The sequence below is a fragment of the Trichechus manatus genome, unplaced genomic scaffold (assembly GCF_000243295.1).
Source record: "Trichechus manatus latirostris isolate Lorelei unplaced genomic scaffold, TriManLat1.0 scaffold00073, whole genome shotgun sequence".
Lineage (NCBI taxonomy): Eukaryota > Metazoa > Chordata > Mammalia > Sirenia > Trichechidae > Trichechus > Trichechus manatus.
This window is the reverse complement of record NW_004444009.1, coordinates 10648870-10670033: the sequence shown is the minus strand read 5'-3', so window position 1 is coordinate 10670033 and position 21164 is coordinate 10648870. Positions and strand designations below refer to the sequence as shown.

The 21164-nt window shown below is 39.9% G+C and overlaps 1 protein-coding gene across 1 annotated transcript in view; it reads left to right on the top strand.

Annotated features, from left to right (window-relative positions):
- The first annotated feature begins 884 nt into the window (after nt 1-884).
- Nucleotides 885-21164, top strand: part of MAGI3 (membrane associated guanylate kinase, WW and PDZ domain containing 3) — a 250383-nt gene continuing 230103 nt past the window's right edge. The window contains exon 1 of the mRNA XM_004380440.3: nt 885-1262. Within this exon, the coding sequence (XP_004380497.1) occupies nt 947-1262 (316 nt within the window). The 5' untranslated portion in view covers nt 885-946. The remainder of the gene's footprint in view (nt 1263-21164) is intronic.

The window sequence follows — 21164 nt, the reverse complement described above, 5'->3', positions numbered from 1 at the left end:
CAAGCCTCTACCTCGGGGAGTTCTGTCGCTCTTCATATCCGAGTTTTCTCTTGGCTCTAGCAACAGTGCGGACGGCCTCTCCCGTCCCTGCGACCTGGAGTCCACTCCACTCCCCCTCCCCTCCTCCCCTCCCACCCTTCAAACTTCTTTTTTCCACCCTCTCTAAACTTCAGTCATTCTAGTGCCCGCCTCCTCCACTCCCATCGGCCAATCAGTGGTCCTCATTCTCGGTGAGGGTACGCCCACTGCCCGCCGAGGGCCAATCCCCGGCGTGAAAGTCGAGCGCTGGGGCTCGTTCCCAAGCGCTTGGCCTGTGACGGCAGCGCGCCGGGCGCCGCGCGGCGGGAGAGGGCGGGGTTCTGGATGAGGGATGGGCGAGGGCGGGGGGAAGGGAGGAGGGAGGAGGAGGAGGTTGCGGCGGGTTTGAAAGCGGCAGTTTCCTGGCAGCTTGGGCAGGCGTTGGTCTCCGCGCTCCAGCTCTGCAGCGATCAAGATCGATCCAGCGACGCTTCTACGCGCGCTTCTGCGCGTCCCCGACGGATTTTTTACGTTCCGGCTCTTCTCCCTTCACTTCCCCGCCCCCCTGTCTCAGCCTTTCCCGCCGCTCGGGCGCGGAGCCCGGGGGCCAGCCGTCGGCAGTGACCCCGCCCGAAACCCCTTCTGGAGCCGCCCGGGGGCAATTCCCTTCTCCTTTCTTCACGCTAATCTGGAGTGACCCTCGCCAAGCCCGTTCAGCCCGGGGGAGCGCAGCCGGGAGGGGCGTCCGAGGGGCGTCTCGGGGCTTGGAGCGGCCGGGCCCCCAGCGGGCTGTGGTCGGGGGGGCCGGGCTGCGAGGCCCCCCTCGGCGGGCGGCGCGGGCCGCCTGGGGCCCCCAGGCTGACAAGGGGCCGGAGCGGCGCCCCGGCCGCCCGCGCCGGGTCTCCCCCATGGTGCAGCGGGGTTCGGGATGTCGAAGACCCTGAAGAAGAAGAAGCACTGGCTCAGCAAGGTGCAGGAGTGCGCGGTGTCCTGGGCCGGGTCCCCGGGCGACTTGGGCGCCGAGATCCGGGGCGGCGCGGAGCGTGGCGAGTTCCCCTACCTGGGGCGGCTCCGCGAGGAGCCGGGCGGGGGCACCTGCTGCGTCGTCTCCGGCAAGGCGCCCAGCTCCGGGGATGTGTTGCTGGAGGTGAACGGGACGCCTGTCAGCGGGCTCACCAACCGGGATACCTTGGCTGTCATCCGCCACTTCCGCGAGCCTGTCCGTCTCAAGACTGTGAAGCCAGGTACACCGGCCCTGCCTTTCTGTCGCAGGGGGAGGGGGCCGGGGTGGGCATCCTGGGAGCGGCGGCACCTCCCCCAGCTTTATCGTCCCGGGTAATCTTAGACCTCTAGGGTGTGCCTGAGTCCTTGGAGGGGGAGGGGTGGCGGTGGTGATTCCCATTTTGCCGGTGGGAAAACTGAGCTCTGACTTGGCAGGGCTGCTTTGTAAGCTGTCACTGAATTGCGACCAGAATCTAGGTTTCCTAAATTTGTAGCTCTGTCTCCCATCGCAGACAGTTTTTCACTGGAAAAAGCCGGCCTTTTTCTGCTCTTCTTTGTGGAAAAGGTCCTGAGGATTGTAGCATTTTCTTTGGAACAGTCTTACGTATATTCTAACAGGGAAAAATGTTCTTACTATTGAGGCACTTCGTACCAAGGTTAACTATCTAGTGTACCTAGGAAGGCTTAGCTGCTCCAGTGTTTCTTGCACGCTAGCAACATCTCAGAACTGACAGCCTAACTATACTAGTCCAGGTAGTTCAGGTGACTGGGTGATGTGTTCCTGCTTAGAGCTGTTGAATAGAATCTGGGTTTTGAATAAGACTAAGGTGCCTAGCTGAGTAGAAGCTTTTGTAAATCTCTTGATATTGCTGAATATTGTTGAAGGGGTGGGTAAAAAGACCCGTTTCCCTGGTGCCTTTTATGCTAGTAAAATCTGTTGCAAAGCACATTACGTTTATGGCATACTTGCCAGTTTCAAAGCATTGATCAGACTGCATACAGTGAAATCTGTTAGTATGTAGTAGTCCTCATATATTTTGTTATCCACAACATTGTTGGTTGTTTCAGCATTGGTGGAATGTGGTTCTATCATATAAGATGTTTGTAGGAGAGAATTATGATTACAATGTTATTAAAAATCACACTGTTTTTGCTGAATGTGCTCTCATTAATATAGCATGTCTTAGAATATAATGGGATGCTGAATTGTGGCTTGTGCTGGAGATTAGTCCATCCTTTCACCATAAAATGCTAGAAAAATCTGGAGAAGAATTTAATATGTTAATCTTTCTCACTTTTTTTATTGTTGAATTGCTTGTTTTTTTGTTTTTTCTCAGCACCTCTCTTTGGACATACCTCTTTAATAGTCCCTGAGCTTAATCAGAACTGATGGTCTGTGGTGCAGTGTACATATGTGTGTGTGTTGTGGATGTATGTATACTTGTACTCACATGGTCCTACAATCTTAAATTAAGATTTTCATAATATAGTCAGTTCTGTCATATTCATTTTAAGTTTATTGGTTTATGTTTTTAAATTGTTATTAAGTTTTTAAACTTTGGTAGATTTTAAACATCCTTTTCTGTATAGTTTTGTGAATTCCAAAATTCTTTCTTCACTCAAACCTACAGACCCTTATGTGAAGGGTTGTGAAAAGACTTTGGGGCTATAATTCAGCCAGTTAGGCACTGTCTGTAATATGCAAAACGCTGTATATACAGCACTTACTAGTCTAAGTCCCATTTAGTTCAAATCCCATGAGTAAAGGAATAATGAGAACATCTGCATCATTGCCTTGTGTTTTGGTTTGATTAGTTGGGGCAGAGATGAGGTTATATCTGTTCTTTTCAAAAATAGGTTTAAAGTTGATAGATTGATGAGAAAGCTGATGTATTTTCAAATTATTATGATTTTTTTAGAAAACTGGGGAGTTTTATCTTTAACATTAGCCTGGTCTTCATGTTATATGTTTTCTCAATCTATATATCAAATTCAGGAAAATGATTAAAGGTTTAGAGTGTGTTCAGTAATACTGTGTTGAATAAAATTTTATTCTCAGAATGTAGTTGGTTTTTATAGTAGAAAAAATTTTGCTTTTTTGACAACCAAAGACACTGTACTATTTTAAAAGTTTAGTCAAAATAAAGGTAATAATTTCTATTCATGGGTGCAGCACATTTTGTAATCATTAATAATAAATATACTTATTTTTAATAGTATATTTATTTTTTTAAAGATACACTCAAATAATTTCTGAAGGATACCACTACATCTGTGTCATCTAAGATTAATACTCTTGTTTCTAAACAAGTTGTGATTTTAAAATATTAATCACTTAAAAAAATCATATTCTTAGTTTTCTTAATAGTCTCATGTTAGACATTACTTTAAATGGCTTTCTTAAATGGCTTTGCTTAAAAGCGACATTTGTTATAAGTTAGCAAGATTTTTGCAGGTTAAACACAAGACTTTAAATATGAGAAATTACGAATTTTAAGGGGTTTTTTGTAGAACTTAGTGAATGATTAAAAACAGCATAAGTATTATCTCCAGGGGAGAGGAAGATTCTTTACTGTTGTGATTAACTTTCAAAAGGTTGAAAATACGGAGTAAAGGAATTTAAAAAGGAACTTGCCCTTCACATTGTTTTTTCCTTTTGTCTACAATTTTTGAGGTAAATGGATTTTTAAATTTAACAAGATATTGTAAAGTGTACTTAGCCTTCTGTCTCTTGTCTTGACTAGTAACTGTTTATATTCGTAACATCATTTAGAAACTAGCACAGTGTGAGAGTAAAATTTAACCATTTCTGTAAGATGTAATGTTAGCAGGGAATGATCTCATATCGTCTCCTGACAGAGTCCATGGTGGAAGAGTGAACTGGACTGTAGGATATGGCTGCTGCAGCACTTATTCTTCCTAGCTTTCTTCTTTTCATCTTAGTAGATGCTAAGAGGAGCCCAGCCAAAGCCAGCGCCATCAACCAGATGACTGAAGGAAGTCTTTCTGGTGGTGACTGTCATCAGTTTTGATTTGGGGTTTTATTTATTTTTTCTTCTTTTTGCTATAATCCTTAATGGATAATTGAAAGTAACTCTTTAAAATAAGGCTCCTACTCTGAGGCTTTTCTTGAGGAAGTTATGGAATTTCTTAATGTAGTGCTTAGCAGCCAGTACTTTTCCTGCTTCTAGGAGAATCTTTAGTTCCACCTATTGCTTGGCGGCCTAACTAGTTAACTTCTTCTTAATTACAAACCTGTCATTTATTTTTATGCATAGAGAAAAGTTGGCTCTTGAATTTGAACTACATATTTTCCCAGTAGTGAAGGAAGTTGAACTTTGTACCTCTGGTGAAATTGTTTCATGATATAGTCCTGTGACCAGGATTTGTTTCCTTTATTTTACTTCCGAGTATATTCTTAAACAGTTTTTACTCTGATTAATGATACAAGTAGCTAGTTTTGTTCTAAAATTCCCCAGACTATGATTGCAGAGTTTGATGGAATATATAAATATTTGCTTCTTCATATACCTTTAAACACATATTTCATCGGTGGTAAATTATGTGGATATTATTCCAGAGATTAAGTATTGATGCAAACAGTACATGGAATCATTGTCTACTGCATTATTAACCACACGTTGCATTCAATAACCCCAGGTCTCTTACTGTATCTAGAGATGAAAAGTCATGAGAAACAATGTTACAGTTTGTTTAAACAAAAACTAATTTGAAACAGATCTTGTGTAATGCTAATTAAATGTAAATAGATGTCTTCACCATATACTCTTTGGGACATCCAATTTTGTTAAAATAGGTACACTCCTAGACGTACATTCCCTGTTGGTAATGAAGCATTGCTGGATGTAAGGAATGTTTACGTTATGCAAATAATAATTCTGCTCCTTTCTTCTCTTTATATTTGGATCTTTTTGTTGGTTTTTTTGGTATAGTAGATAATATGGGACTTTTAGTGAGTTTTGTTTAGTAGTTGTAATGTTTGAAGAAGGGAAATGTGAGAGAAATTAGAGTTAATTGCTAGCTAGCCTCCTGGATTTGTAATAAATTCCTCTTTACCTTTTTTTTTTTTTTAAATCAATAGAAACTAGGAATTGGGTGGGGCAGCTTCTTTGTTAGGGAAGATAGCATCAAATTTTGGTAAACTTTAAAGTTAAAAGTTTCCTGCTTTCTCAAATTTGGTAGCTTTTTTTTTTTGTCTGTTGGTGTTCAGATCCTGGCTTCTACTCATTATTGCCTCCCATTCATACGAGTAATGGCTTATGGAGCCTTGGTGTACAGTGGTTAAGAGCTCACTCAGCTGCTAACCAAAAGGTCAGCTGTTCGAATCCACCAGCTGCTCCTTAGAAACCTTATGGGGCAGTTCTGCTCTGTCCTATAGGGTCGCTGTGAGTTGAAATTGACTCGACAGCACCAGGTTTGGTTTGGTTTTTTGGTTTTAATGGGCTTATACTATAGTGGCAGGGAGCCCTTGTGGTGCAGTGGTTAAGTGCTGGGCTGCTAACCAGAACTGAAGGTCAGTGGTTTGAACCCACCAGCCACTCCGCTGGAGAAAAGACCTGGCTATCTGCTCCCATAAAAATTACAGCCTAGGAAACCCGATGTGGCAGTTCTACTCTGTCGTATAGGGTTGCTAAGAATTGGAATCAACTCGATGGCACACAACAATACCACCACCACCATAGTGGCAAAACTCTTGTTTACTTACATTTGGTGACCCTCACTGTATCATTAACATCTTTGTGTGTGTATATATATATATATATATATATATATTTTAAATTTTCCATCTGTTATTTTGTAGAAGTAGTATATCCAACATTTCAGATATATTTAATTTTGTTCACTTTTCTAGTATATCATTCTGGTTGTTTATTGATCCTGCCCTCACCCCCAGACTTCTTATAATTTATTCTCTAAAATATTATTTTACAAAGTTAATATCTATAGATAGATATTATTCTTTAATTTCTCATCATCTTAGTGGTCCAAACAAATACTTAACATTTGGCCCCTTTCAAGTTTCATCTTTTATTTTATTCAGTTTATGCTAAAACTAATTTTCATGGAACATACTCTGTATTCCTGGGGAAATTATTTTTCCTCTGGGGTCCTAGAATGTACTTTATAAGACCTCTTGTTATGAGAGGCAAATTATAGTGATTTCTTTTCTGGTCTTTATTTTATCTAAATTGATGGCAAAACAAATCTCCTAAATTTGTTCAAATATCTGACTTACAAAGTCAGTACATAATCTTTTCAGGTGAAGAATTTCATGTAGCTTCTTTGCTGTATAACCCCTGAAGTACTTGGTAAATTTTGTGCATTTTGGGCATTTAGTGTTTGGGGAGGGAGTTCCTGGGTGGTGCAAATTGTTAACGTGCTTAGCTGGTAACCATAGGTTGAAGGTTTGAGTCCACCCAGAGGCACTTTGGAGGAAAGGCATGGTGATCTACTTTTGAAAAAATCAGTCATTGAAAACCCTATGGAGCACAGTTCTACTCTGACACACATGGGGTCATCATGAGTCAGAATCGACTTAATGGCAGTGGGTAGTGTTTGGGAGTGTGTTGTAGGAGAACTATATCCTTATGGACCGCTTCGGTGTTGTCTACCAATTTCAAATTCATTTTTTCGTTGTTTGTGATTTGACAAATGACAAGTGTTTTGGTAGTGAAGAATAGAACTATTTTACCTTTAATTCATTAATTATTTGTGGTTTTCTTCAGAAATTTTGAGAAATAATTTCCTTGAGATACTGCGTGTTTGTAGGGAGAATGAATGCCCTTAATTTAAAACTGTTGCCAAAGGTGAGCTTTGCAGTAGCTTGGAGGCTGGTGTTGTGAGACACTTGTTCATGGGGCAAGAGAGGCAATTCCGTTGCTCTTCTTCTCCTTGGAGAGCAAACATTATTCAGAATGTTTTTCAAGAAAAGATGCTTATTTTACCTCATAAGAGAAAATAAAAAGTACTGTTACTCATACTGAAGCCGACACACATTCATTCACTCAACAAACATTTAGTGGTGCAGCCACCATGTGCCAGCACTGAGTTTGCACTGGGAATGCAACCATGAGTCAGAGAGGGTCTCTGCCTTCAGGAAGCTCACAATTTAGTGGGAGCTTAGTGACTCCTTGGTAACAAATATCTGTACTAAAGAGTTTACCTTCTTCACTATTCTCCCAGTATTTAAAACTCCTTAAGTTAGTTTTCATATAAATTTTGGTGAAAACTAGGTTAACTAATTGTCTGCATAGCATGAGGTTCTAAAAAGTGATTGTAGAGTTGCATCTTAGGAAGGATTTAGGTTTTCAAGTCATTACAAAAAGGGGAAGATCAAATGCAAACAAAATTATCCTTTATAAAAGCAATTAGATTGCCGATAAAATGCAGTGTTACACCATTTTTAGTATGCGTCTTACATACCACATTTCCATCCACGTTGGAACCAATTGCTGTTTTTTGGTTGAATACCAGATGAAGTAGTTTGCTTGCATTAAAGAGATATGTTTTACAAAAAATATATCTTTTAATTCTAAGAAATTATCCTCATCTGTGTGCACATAGTGAATTTGCAGGAGTTAAATGTGTGAATGAGGTGAAAGAAGAGTTTCATTCTTTTTTTTAATGTCTTAGTAGGGTCCTTGTCACCTGCCCTTATTTTCTAACTTGGCTGGCTGAGGAGGGAATTGTGAAAATTTTGACTGTCAGCCAGGCCTTGAAAGACGGACAGGTTTTTGTTGAGTGGAACTAGGGTCCTTTCAATAGTAGGCAAGCGGAGGAGGAGACACACGTGAGGCAAGGATGTTCAGTACAGAAAGCCTAGGGTATAGTCCATCTCAGTAGCTTTTTTTTTTTTTTTTTTTGGTAAAACACAAAAACAATGTTATTTTGTATAAAAGCATGAAATCTACATTATAAAATAATTGGAAAATAGAGGGAAAATCATATTAATTGTTTAAACGTGTGGATACTTCCATTATGAATTGTCTCCTCTAAGTTTGTTTTTTAAATTGGATCTTGAAAAGTGTTTTCTTTTGGAAATAATGCTGTTAAGGTGCTTGGATGCTGTTTCTGCCTTCAGCCTTATTCAACTCATAATGTAATACTATGATTGTTTTTATTTAAACCGTGTAACTGAAATATTGCCATTAGTAGTTTGCTTTATGGTTAATAGGCTGTCTTGGGTTGCTTTGGAAGCCTAGCCAATTTTATGGAAAAACATAGTTTGCTATCCTAGTAGAAAGGGAACTGAAATGTATTTCTACCTCAACCCTGCCTCCTCTTTTGTTAGTCACAACCGATTGGCAGCCAGTGAAAAGAGATGGGGTGACACCACTGTATCTCCATTTTCCCTCAATCCCAGCAGTTTTATCCTGATGTAACTACTCAGCTGTATCACAGTGGTTCTGGGGAGCCATCCGCCTCACCCCCCTATTTCAGTCATCCCAGCATGGCCGGGGAGCATGGGTGTCTTATTTAGTGCTGCTGTAACAGAAATACCACAAGTGGATGGCTCTAACAAACGATAATTTATTTTTTCACAGTTTAGGAGGCTAGAAGACTGAATTCTGGATACTAGCTGCAGGGAAAGCCTTTCTCTCTCTCTTGGCTCTGGAGGAACGTCCTTGTCATCAGTCTTCCCCTGGTCTAGGAGCTTCTTGGCACAGGGACCCCGGGTACAAAGGACCCACTCCTGGCTCTTCTTGCTTGGAAGTACTGAGGTCCCTTTCCTCTCTGCTTGATTCTCTCTAGATTGACTCGAAACCCATTGCAGTCAAGTCGATTCCAGCTCATATCAGCCCTATAGGACAGAGTAGAACTGTCCCATAGGGTTTCCAAGGAGCGCCTGGTGGATTTGAACTGCCAGCCTTTTGGTTAGCAGCTGAAAGATTAACCACTGATACAGCCTAATCCTGTAGATTGTGTCCTGCCTTGTTAACATAACTGCCTGTAATCTTGCCTCATTAACATCATAGAGGTTAGGATTTACAACACATAGGACAATCACATCGGATCACAAAATGGAGGACATCCACATAATACTTTGAATCAAGGCCTAGCTAAGTTGACACACATTTTGAGGGGACACGATTCAGTCCATAACAATGGGCTACATTTTGGAGGATTATAGTTTGACCTGTGCCGTATCTAATAGAAGACAGACTGTGCTCTAGATTGGAAGTTACCTTGTTTTATTAAGATTTATACTAGAGATATTGTTTTAGAGACTCAGTAAGAAATATAAAGGGTTAAACTTGAGAGTCTACCCTGTATCTCACCATGGTTCTGATTGGGAATTACGTATGACTGAAAATGGTGTTTTACTAAATATGATGACATTTAACAGAAATAGGCTTATGAAATGAAAATGCCATGAAGGTAGGAAAAAGGAAGTGTTTTATAAACAGATGCTTTATTTTCTGAACTTAAACATATGAAACTAAAATGGCTTAGTCTCCCCCCACCCCCCATGAAATAACTTTAAAAATCCACTTTAATGGAATAGTCCTGGAGAAATATTAGTCTTTGGATATGGTTACCCAGTTTGTAACAGGTGTCTTGTGATGTGTAACTTGGATCTCAGCAGGAAGGAATTTACATGTCAGTTTCTGTAGTTGTGGGATTCTTTCTGTAGCAAGTGACAGAAACTCTGCTGAGACTAATTTAGGCTAAGAAGAAATTTATTGGCTTACATACATGAAAATCCAGGCATAGATCAGTAACAGCTAAATTCGCATCTCAAATGATGGTCTCCAGGACTGTTTCTTGGCTCTGTTTTCCTCCTGGGTTGGCTTCCTTCTCAGCTAGGCTCTCTCAGTGTAGCAGGAAACGCAGCTCTGAAACCCTCAAGTCATACAGTGCCCTTAAAGCTCCTCGTCTCTTTCTTGGAGTCCAGTAACAAATTTCATGCAGGGACTTTGGCCCTATGCCCATCTCTTGGACCAATTACTGTGGAGAGAAGGCAGTGGGGTACCATGACTGGCCAGGCCTGGGTGACATGTCCACTCTTGCAGCTGGGTATGGACAGCACAATGTGATTAATACTGTACCAGAACCCCAGGAGATGAGGGAGGGGCAGTTCCTCAAAGGATGGGATGCTGGGGAGACAGCACTGCAGGAAATGACCTCTTTTAAAACATTTAATCTCTCCTGCTTTGAAGCCAACAGCAGTAAACAGTTGTCATAAAACTATCCTTTTTTTTTTTTTAAACCAGATATTGGCTGTAGACCAAAACTGAGGCACAGATTTTATGCAAATATTATCATTTGTTATGTTTTTCATCTAAAAACTGCTTTTATCTAAAAGCTGCTTCTTTAAAAAAATTTTCATGTTAGTACTTGAATATACACAGTTTAAAAGTACTGCTTGTAATGTTCTGTTTTTTTACATCAAATAAAATTTTCTAAATCAGTGCTGCTTTTTCTTAGGTAGATGGAATACTTTGGAGGATCATTTAATTAATTATCTTTGGCACTGAGAAAACGATTATTAGTCTAGTTAAAAAATGCAGTTTCACAAACTTAATATTATTCTGTCATTTTGAAAATGAAATTTTAAACTAATTTGCTTTCTAAAATACTTTGTTTTTTAAAACAATGGTCCTTAAACATAAATTGAGACAGCATCATTATTGTATTATTTCTGAGGGCCCCCCTCATAGTACCTTTTAATCATGATCTCATAGAAGTTATACATAAAACCTTCTTTGAGTCTTAACTTTGAAACGCTGCTTACATGTGTAATGTGGTGTCATGGATTGGATTATGTCCCCCCAAAAAATGTGTGTATCAGTTTGGCTGGGCCATGATTCTTGGTACTGTATGATTTTCCTATATGTTGTAAATCCTGCCTCTATGATGTTAATAAGGGAGGATGGGTGGCAGTTGTGTTAGTAAGGCAGGACTGGATCTACAAGATAGGTGTGTATCCTGAGGCAGTCTCTTGAGATATAAAACACAGAAGTGAGCAGTGAGACAGGGGGACCTCATACCATCAAGAAAGCAGTGCCGGGAGCAAAGCGCGTCCTTGGGACTCGGGTCCCTGCGCAGAGAAGCTCCTAGTCAGGGGAACACTGAAGAGAAGGCCGACAGAGAGAAGAAGCCTTCCCCTGGAGCTGACACCGTGAATTTGGACTGTTAGCCTACTTTGACTGTGAGGAAATAAACTTCTCTTCATTAAAACCATCCACTTGTGGTATTTCTGTTGTAGCAGCACTAGATGACTAAGACATGTGGTATCTGTTTAATCACCAAAAAAGTTATTTGGCAGACATTGTAGAGTAAAATCTGACCACCTTTGTTTATTTTTTTCCTGTCTTCACTGCAGGGACAGAGATACTTGGAGTAGAAGTGGAGAGTTGAAAGGGAGGGGCAGGTGCTCTGAATACAATGTCATACTATTTTTATATTCTTATATCCATGGCTTCAACTTTGGAGCCATAAAAACAATAATTTGAATATCAACTTTCAGTTTATGTATGATGCACAAAGTAGAAGTTTTGCAGTTTTTCCAAGTGTTGTCTTGTAGTTGAACCTTTAGTGAATATTAAATGTTGGTAGGTTATTGGTAAATACACTTATTGTACATAAAAATGAGCATCCATGAAATTGTATGTATTGTGCCAGTAAAAGTCATAACATGGACTTTGTACTTTTGGATTAATTTATGCCGCCTTTGGAGGTCATTAGACCATATTTGAAAAATTACCGCTTCTAGAAGAAGCTGTTGTAACTAGAATTCTCTAAAATTAATATATACATTGATTAATTAAGCCATTAAATCTATTAAAATAATACAGTATTTTTTACTTCTGCTCACAGAGTTATATCTTAATCCACCTCGGTAGCTTTTGGCAGAACAACATTTGTCAAAATATTATTAATTTTAGTTAAGGAGTCTATTCACTAATTTCAGTGTTCAAGTTGGAATGCACATGCTAATGAAAATCTTACTTTCCTTTGAATAGGGTTAGATTTGCTAACTAGAGTGGGCTCACAATGTAATGCTGATGAGTGAATGATACTTCACCCTCCCTTTGGTGGCAACTCTAACTTCAGATAACCTTGCTCTAATAGGAATATTCTGATTTGGGGACTTGCTGTGATAATACTGCCTGCCATTTACTGAGTAACAACCATATGCTAGGACATTATACACTCATCTCATGTGGTTTATAAGAATGTATGCCTGTATGTTGGCATAAATATCTTTCTATAAAGAAATTTATATATTGTTATTCTCCATGAGTCTGGTATTATTATCTCTCTTTTACATACAAGAAAACTGAGATTCATCGAGATTAACACACTGAAGGTCACACAGACTAGGAAATGAAACAGCTGAGTCCTTCTTCACTATCTAGATAGGATATTACTTCGTTAAGTCTGAAAAATCTCTGTATTACTTCCCTGTCTCTATTAAAAGGAAAAACTCCACAATTCTGAATTGTTTGAGTGGGTGTTAAATGCGGTAAAACATTGGGCAAGTACTTAAAATAAAAACTTCATTCCTTGGTTCTCTTTCTAAAGAAAGCTTGTGGCAGTGCATCTAATGTGTACAACTGAACTGCCTGATAACATAGGTATCCCCAAGAATTACAAATCAAACCGAAAGTTAACTTTAATTCTTGCTACATTTGTAAGATAATGTTTTCAGCAGTTTTATGTAAAAGCTCAGGTATTTTAAGGATAACTGAAATACACTTGGTGTCATGGTTTGAATTGTGTCCCCCAAAAAATGTGTGTATCAATTTGGCTGGGCTATGATTCCTGGTACTGTGTGATTTTCCTGTATGTTGTAAACCTGCCTCTATGATGTTAATGAGGGAGGATGGGTGGCAGTTGTGTTAGTAAGGCAGGACCTGATCTACAAGACTGGATTGTGTCCTGAAGCAACCTCTTGAGATATAAAACACAGAAGTGAGCAGTGAGACAGGGGGACCTCATACCATCAAGAAAGCAGTGCCGGAAGCAGAGCACGTCCTTTGGACAGGGGTCCCTGCGCCGAGAAGCTCCTAGTCCGGGGGAACACTGATGAGAAGGCCGACAGAGAGAGAGACTTCCCCTGGAGCTGACACCCTGAATTTGGACTTTTAGCCTACTTTGACTATGAGGAAATAAACTTGTCTTCATTAAAACCATCCACTTGTGGTATTTCTGTTGTAGCAGCATTAGATGACTAAGACACTTGGGTAAGTTGTATACTTGATACTGGAAATAATACCTTGTTCTCATGGTTTGTCTTATCTACTTACTCTATAATTCACTCACCAGGAGGGTGTTTGTAATCTCTGTTAGCACAATTATTTTGAGACAGGTAGCCTAGAAAATATTCTGGTGAATGTAGGAAGGAATATATTTTGGGATTAGAGGTCTTTTATAAGTATGCAAGGAGCCCTGGAGCAGTGGTTAAGCGCTTGGCTTCTAATGGAAAGGTTGGTGGTTTGAACCCACCAGCTGCTCTGTGGGAGAAAGATGTGGCAGTTTACTCCCATAAAGATTTACAGCCATGAAAACTCTATACGGGCAGTTCTACTCTGTGCTATAGGGTAGGTATGAGTTGGAATCGATTAGATGGCAATGAGGATTTTTTTGTTTGTTTTATAAGTGTGCAAACTCTTTTCAAAGTCTACCTTGTTTAAGTAAAATGTAGACAAGCTAGATAGAAGAATAACTGGTTGTATTCAAGTAGACCTGTCTTCTTTCAGGCTTTAAGTAGTACACAGTGGGTGGAACCTTTGAAGAGGAAGTTAAAGCAAGTTGTAGAGTACTGGCACCACTTATTCTTTAAGTGTTTGTACTGTTATGTTTTAGGTTTGGGCTTAGACAGTCACTCAGCTGGAAGGGACTTTAGCAATCCAGCCAGTCTTCTTAGTCTGCAGATGAATAAGTTAAGGTTTAGCAAGGGCAGGTAACTTTGCTCAGAGTTACAGCATGAACCTGGCAAAGCTGGGACTAGAACCCAGGTCATCCAGTTCCTTTCATTGTTTTGGTTTCTGGCACAGAAGTTTATGTAGAAACTAAGAAAAGAATTAACCCGTTAAACGTGTTCTGTCTCTTTATGAACTCTGCATTTTTTTTGGAATTAAGAATAATGCGCTAGACTCAGTTTGTTAGGCCATCGCATGCAAGAGTGTGATTACAGGCAGTGGTAACCCAGAAGTTGGAGCGCAAGAATGGATTTTAATCATTATTATAAACCACAAATTTTCAGGACATTTTTAGCTTTACTTAATGGGTAGCTTACTGTTAAGATTTAAATAGTCACAAAATTGTTAGCCGGTATAGCAGCTGAATATTTAAGTATCTGTTCTTGTTATTTGTTTTGTCTTTGAAAAATTATTTTTCCTGTTAAAAAGATGCTTTACAATTCTTTCAGTAAAACCCTTCTGAAGAGTTGCTGATGTATGGGGGAGCTGGGACGGCTGTTTCTTGCCCCTCTCTGTGGGGATGATTCTACAAGTCTGAATTAGAGCCAGCTGGACTTTTATTGTTTTTCCCCTCTGGCCTGATGAGCGAACACATGGGGGAAGATCATTTTTAGGTCTAGGGAATGCTCAAGGGATGTGGTAGATGAAACTTCAGGGGCACTTTTGGTTCATGGTCTTGAGCTTGTGTGGCTGGGATAAGGGTTGGCATAACTGTCTTGACTGAAGGGGGGAGGGATTGTGCTCCTGCTGTGCGCAGGATGGAGGTGTCTCAGGCAGAGACCCATAGAGCTAGCCGCAGCAGAGAAGAAAGTGCTTGCCTGTGTGAAGCAAAACTGGGGAAAGGGGGCTGAGGGGCAGTTTCGGGGGGGAGGGGGAGCTTGTGCGTTCATTAGGTAAGACTAATGGGTATAGCAGGGGCCTTGCTTGGATTCTTTGTGTCTGTGAAGGAGCAACATGCGTACAGACTTGAAAAATCCTTGTACAATCAACCTGCCATGTACTCCTTTGCCGTCTCAGTCAAGGTTCATTGCAGGAATGGGAAGGGATATATAATGCAGGAAGTTAGTTGCTTAGGTAATCTTTGAAAGGGCTGGAGGGCTAAGCTCTAGGTTGGGCTCTAGGCTTGACCTCTGAGAATGACTTCCAAAACACCTTGAAACAACCTGCCACAGAAGCTGCCACCCCTGCCACAGTCAGGAGAGTGGGAATCAGGAGGTTGCCACTGAATGGAGTTAAGAAAAATACCACTGTAGCTGTGATCAAGGGGATCGTGGGGACCATAACCGTCACTGCTTTTGCCACCATAAGAGTGGAATGCAGCATCTGTTCACTGCTGTGACAACATCCCCTTGATGCCCATGAACTAGTGGCTAGACCCTGGAATGCTGAATCTGGCCACTGCCGCCTCTGCCCCTCTCTCTTAACACCTTCGAAGCTAGAGACTGGACACTGACATGTCTGTGACCTTGTTTGCTAGCTGAAAACAGCTAAAAGCTACGGGCTAATGAGGCTCTGCTTTACTTCTGCCTTCCAGATCTTGCGTCCTGCATCTTAATGGTGGAATCAAATTTACATCTAGAATGCTAGGTATAAAGGAGTCTGGAAAATACAGTTTTTAAATTTTGAACCTCGGCATTTCAGGAATGAGGAGATGGATGCTGAGTGTCAGCTGACCCTTTCCTGCATACCAACCTTGGTGAACATAGTATTCTAAATACAGTTTAACCGGTTCTTGACAACTCATTGTTATTACTGTGAGCTTCTCTTTTTGAAATGGCCTGTTGTCAGAATGATCATAAGGTGGATGGATTTTTCACATGTCCAGTGACTTTTTGTATTAGGTTAGCTCTGCTGCTGAGGCATCCATGTTTGAGATCACTTGATCTTACCCTCCTCACAAGCCACAGGCTTCCAGAGCAAGGAGGATACCTCAACCAAAAGAACCAATTCATAGGCTGTTCAGCAACCAGATTGTGTGGGTTAATATGATGAGTGGGACCAATCAGAATCTTTCCTGGAATTTGAACTAAGGAAAAAAGGAAAGCATTTCCAATTAGGGGTAGGAAATTCAGCTGAAAGGTTTTTTGCAGTGATGCCCTGGAGGCTGGCCTATGCTCATTTGTGAAACTGATTGTTACATTTTCCAGAGTTCTACAAGTCAGTTGTTAAACACAACCATTATTCAAAATTAACTTGTGTAAAATTACGATTAAATAAATTATATTAAAAGCAAAGGTAATAAATACTCAAAATTAATCAGTTACTAATTATTTCACTGTTTTACCACTATCAATACTCTTGAGTTTCTTTACATCTATTAATATCTGTATGGTGGAAATACTGTCTAATGGTGTGCTACTGCATGTCTCTTCCAACCTCTTGTTTGCAGCGATGGCACTGTCGGCTCTGGGGCAGTTGTTACTAGCGTTTACCAAGCATGTCACTGGTTGTGGGGGTGGGGAGGAAGAGTCAAGGTTGGAGAGACCTTGACAAACCATGTGCAAACTGAAATTATGGGAGAAGAAGCTATGAGTAAGCAGAAAAAACCGATGCATGATGTAGAGCTGAGTGGTGTTAATAGCTGAGCACTGAGGGAAGGGCCACAAACTCCTCTTCCCAAGGTCCAGATAAGAGTCTTGAATTATTTTAGAATTATTCTACAGCTCTCGTCTCCAAGAGATTCCATCCTATTTTATTCCCTGTTCTTGGAATTATGTGAAATTGTGAAGTTCTGTGTGTTACCAGCCTTAATAGAACATTCTGGAATTTTATGTATGTATGTATGTAAGGAGCCTTGGTGGTGCAGTGGTTAAGTGCTCGGGTGCTAATGAAAGGTCAGCAGTTTGAACCAACCAGCCACTCTGCAGGAGAATGATGTGGCAGTCTGCTTCTGTAATGATTTACAACCTTGGAAACCCTTATGGGGCAGTTTTACTCTGTCCTACAGGGTTGCTAAGAGTCGGAATCAACTTGATAGCAACGGGTTTATGTAAGTATGATGTACTTATGTATGTACGTAGGTTTATGTGCCTTCTCAGGAAGAGGAGAGAGTATGTTCGGTGGTTAAAAGTTTGGGTTTAAATTTTCTGGGATACAGATTGGGGTAAAGAATAGTGGGAGACGTGTGATACATGAGAATTTCCGGAGGCGTACATTTGTAGCTTGTCTACATCCCCTCATCCTAACACATCTTACACTAGAAGATTGAAACTTCTATTGAGGGATGCCTCTTATAAATATATATTTTTTTATTCTTGGTATTTTTCGTTATAAACATTGCACAGACTATTGTAGTTGATTGTACATAGAGAAGCTTGTTACTATACAAATGCCCTAAGCCTCAAGGGCTAGAATTTTGGGGTGTAGGTAATACCTGTTTCTTTACTACTGAAGCTCCTGCCTGTGCCTTTAGGGACTATTCAGGTGAGGACTATAGAACTGGGCTGTTGGTGTCTGTAGCTCACAGCCTCAGCCTCCTCTGATCACCTGCTCTTTCCCTGCTCATCTCTCCAGTTTTGTTTCTCTTTACTCTGATTGCTTGTCTCACGCTTTTCCGCTTTCCAGAGAAAACAGTGACCTTGTATAGATCCTGCCAGCCAATTGCAGCGCTCCTTAATGTCTCCATACTGGATTGTCCAATCTCAGGGAGTCAAATGAGATCTTAAGGTGCCATTCTTCTCTTTTCTGTTATGTTTGTCCTTGCTTAGATATTCAGGAGCTGCTCTTTACCCCCAGAACATGTGTATATGTGTGTGTTTGTGTTTTCTATTTATGGCTTTAGAAATATTCCAGAAGCCTGGTCTTAAGACAGATAATATTTACTGCTTATTTGGTAGCCTTGTTTTAGAGGTTCAAACTGGAGTGTATTTAGTTAACCAAACCTCATCTTCTTAAAAGTCATTTAAAAAAAATGGATTGTAAATTGATCTTATGCACTTTGAAAAGCTGATAATCTCTTAGGATAATTTCTTACTAACTGAAAGAAGAAAAAAAATTGTCTGTTTGTGGCATGTTAATCAGAATCGACTTGACAACACCTAACAATAGCAACAATCCCCTGTGTTATAATGCCAATGAGAATTTCATCAGCACTTTTAATTATTGAGGAACCCGTTATTAAAGTAACAATATAGAAATATTTTATCATTATTCAAAATACTAAACGATTCAGGTATACTTGGTCTTATTACCTGTAGTTTGCAGACGTTTCACCTCCTAAGGTACTGTTTTTCTCCACTGGCATTAGTGGCGATTGAAGGATGTGTACAAATGATATTAAAAGTTCACAGCTCTTCTGTGGACATTTTCCAGCTCTTGGGCCCTAACTAGATGAAGGGAGCTGAGCAGAATCTTCACTGTGCTTTGGTGGAACCCTCTCTTTTTAAACAGTGGTACAGCCTCACAGAGCTATTTATAAGTTTACTGCTAGAAACGATAATTCCTGAAAGACCAGTTGTGTTAGAGTACTGCAGTGCTCACAAACCACTTAGAAAGTCCGTTTCTTGCCCACATTTTTTTTTTTTTTTAATTGTACTTTAGGTGAAGGTTTACAGAACAAGTAGTTTCTCATTAAACAGTCAGTACACATATTGTTTTATGACATTGGTTAACAACCCCACAACATGTCAACACTCTCCCTTCTTGACCTTGGAGGACCTTTTTTATTTTATTTTTTTTTACTGTACTTCAGGTGAAGGCTTACAGAACAAATAGTTTCTCATGAAACAGTAGTACACATATTGTTTTATGACATTGGTTAACAACCCCACAACATGCCAACCCTCTAACTTCTCAACCTTTTTTTTTTTTTGGGGAAAATACACATAGCCAAAGATACACCATTTCAAAAATTTCTACATGTACAATTCAGTGACATCGATTACATTCTTCCAGTTGTGCTGCTATTCTCACTGTCCTTTTCCAAATTATTCCTTCACTGCTGTCTTCAACTCACTGTCCCCTAGGCATCCCATCAAACCTTTTGAGTTGCTGTTGTCGATTTGATCTCACATAGATAATTCTTCTTTTTTTTTGTACTTTAAATGATGGTTTACAGAACAAAATAGTTTCTCATTGAACAGTTAGTACACATATTGCCCTACGACAATTTGCCCACAGTTTTTATATCAAAAGTTATCGTAGGAATCTTCACTGGAGGGGAGAAGGGGACTCCTGTTATTTTCTTTGTAATGTAACTTAATGGAAACACAGGATTTGATACATGTAATTTTACTTTACATATTACATGTTAGGATTCATTCTCTTTATTATGTTAATAGAATTAAAGTTATCACCTTCAACCCATCTTTTGGCCACTTAAAAATAGATTTTGTTTAGTAAAGCTTAATGGGATTTTGCGTAAAGATAGCAAAGTACAGTATAGACCAGTGACTTGAAATGTGGACTTTGGAGTCAGATCAATTTGTGGTGGAATCTCAGTTCTGACACTTACCACTTTGCAACCTTGGGCAAATTTCTTAATCTTGCTGAACCTCAGATTTCTTGTCTATACAGTGAGTCTAATACTGCATATCTCATGTTGTTGTTGTTACGTGCCTTTGAGTTGATTCCGACTCACAGATCCTATAGCACAGAGTAGAACTGCCCCATAGGGTTTCCAAGGCTTTAATCTTTACAGAAGCAGACTGCCACGTCTTTCTCCCGCAGAGTGGCTGGTGGGTTTGAACTGCTGACCTTTCGGTTAGCAGTTCAGCGCTTAATCACTGCACCACCAGAGCTCCTCATAGGGTTGCTAAAATAAATTTTTTAAAATGCAGGAAGGCGGGGTGTCTCTCCCCATTATTTTAAAATGATTCCCCCAAAATCATCATTATTTTATTTCATGAAACTTGTTTATAACATGTTTAGAATATTTATTATTTTATATCACTGATCTAATTATATTTCTCATAATTATAAAGCTGTTAATTCAACTGTAGAGATTAACACAGTCCTAGAGAACTGGGACTAGAAATGAACATGGCCCTCCTTATTAAATATCAGACTTCAGAAGTGTACTTGTCTCTACCTTTAAGATAAATAGAATCTTGAGGAGTTGAAAAGTTTGTAACTTCGGTTAATAATGCAATATATACTTAGACATATATTTTATAATGGTGAACATATCTATGTTGTTTAATTGTTTAAGAAACACCTCACTGCATTAAAACTATTCATCTACTTTATAACATATTAAACTGTGAATTAATATGCTACAGATAGCCAAGTATTTTTTATCCTTTCAACAACAAATGTAATAGATGACAAAAGCTTTTTACTGTATAAATTCCCTAAGCCTTAAGGGTTACAATAATATACAGTAGGTGATGAGTCTCTTACAACAGTTTCTCTCCATCCCTCCCAACACCATTGCTCCAATTTAACTTGTACCTTTAGATGCAGGGGACTGTGTGACCTTCCTCAGACCGAAGAGGTAGATATGTTAAAAGTAGTGGATCTGCCATTCCTTAACCTCAAAAAAAAAAAACAAAACAAAAACAAAAACCCAAACCCATTGCTATAGAGTCGATTCCAACTCATAGCAACCCTATAGGACAGAGTAGAACTGCCCCATAGAGTTTCCAAGGAGCACCTGGTGGATTCAAACTGCCGACCTCTTGATTAACAGCAGACTCTTAACCACTGCGCCACCAGGGTTTCCTTCTTAACCTCAGCCCTCCTTAAATCATCTCTTTTCAATTCTCGCTAAATATTCTAAGAAAGGTAAGTGATGTATAGATGTTATATTTTTAATATGAAATGAACAGAGGAGATCTAAACCTGTTTATTACTGTTTTAGCTAAGGTAGGGAGGGAAGGGAGATTGATTTGTTTTATTTTATTTTTTAATTTTTTATTGTACTTTAGATGAAGGTTTACAGAACAAATAGTTTCTCATTAAACAGTCAGTACACGTATTGTTTTATGACATTGGTTAACAACCCCGTATCATGGCAACACTCTCCCTTCTCGACCTTGAGGACCTTGTTTTTGGTGAAAATATACATAGTCAAAGTTACAGCATTTTGAAAGTTTCTACATGTACAATTCAGTGACATCAATTATATTCTTCCAGTTGTGCTGCTATTCTCACTCTCCTCTTCCAAATTATTCCATTACCATTATCTTCAACTCACTGTTCCCTAGGCTTCCCATCAAACCTTTTGAGTTGCTGTTGTCAATTTGATCTCACATA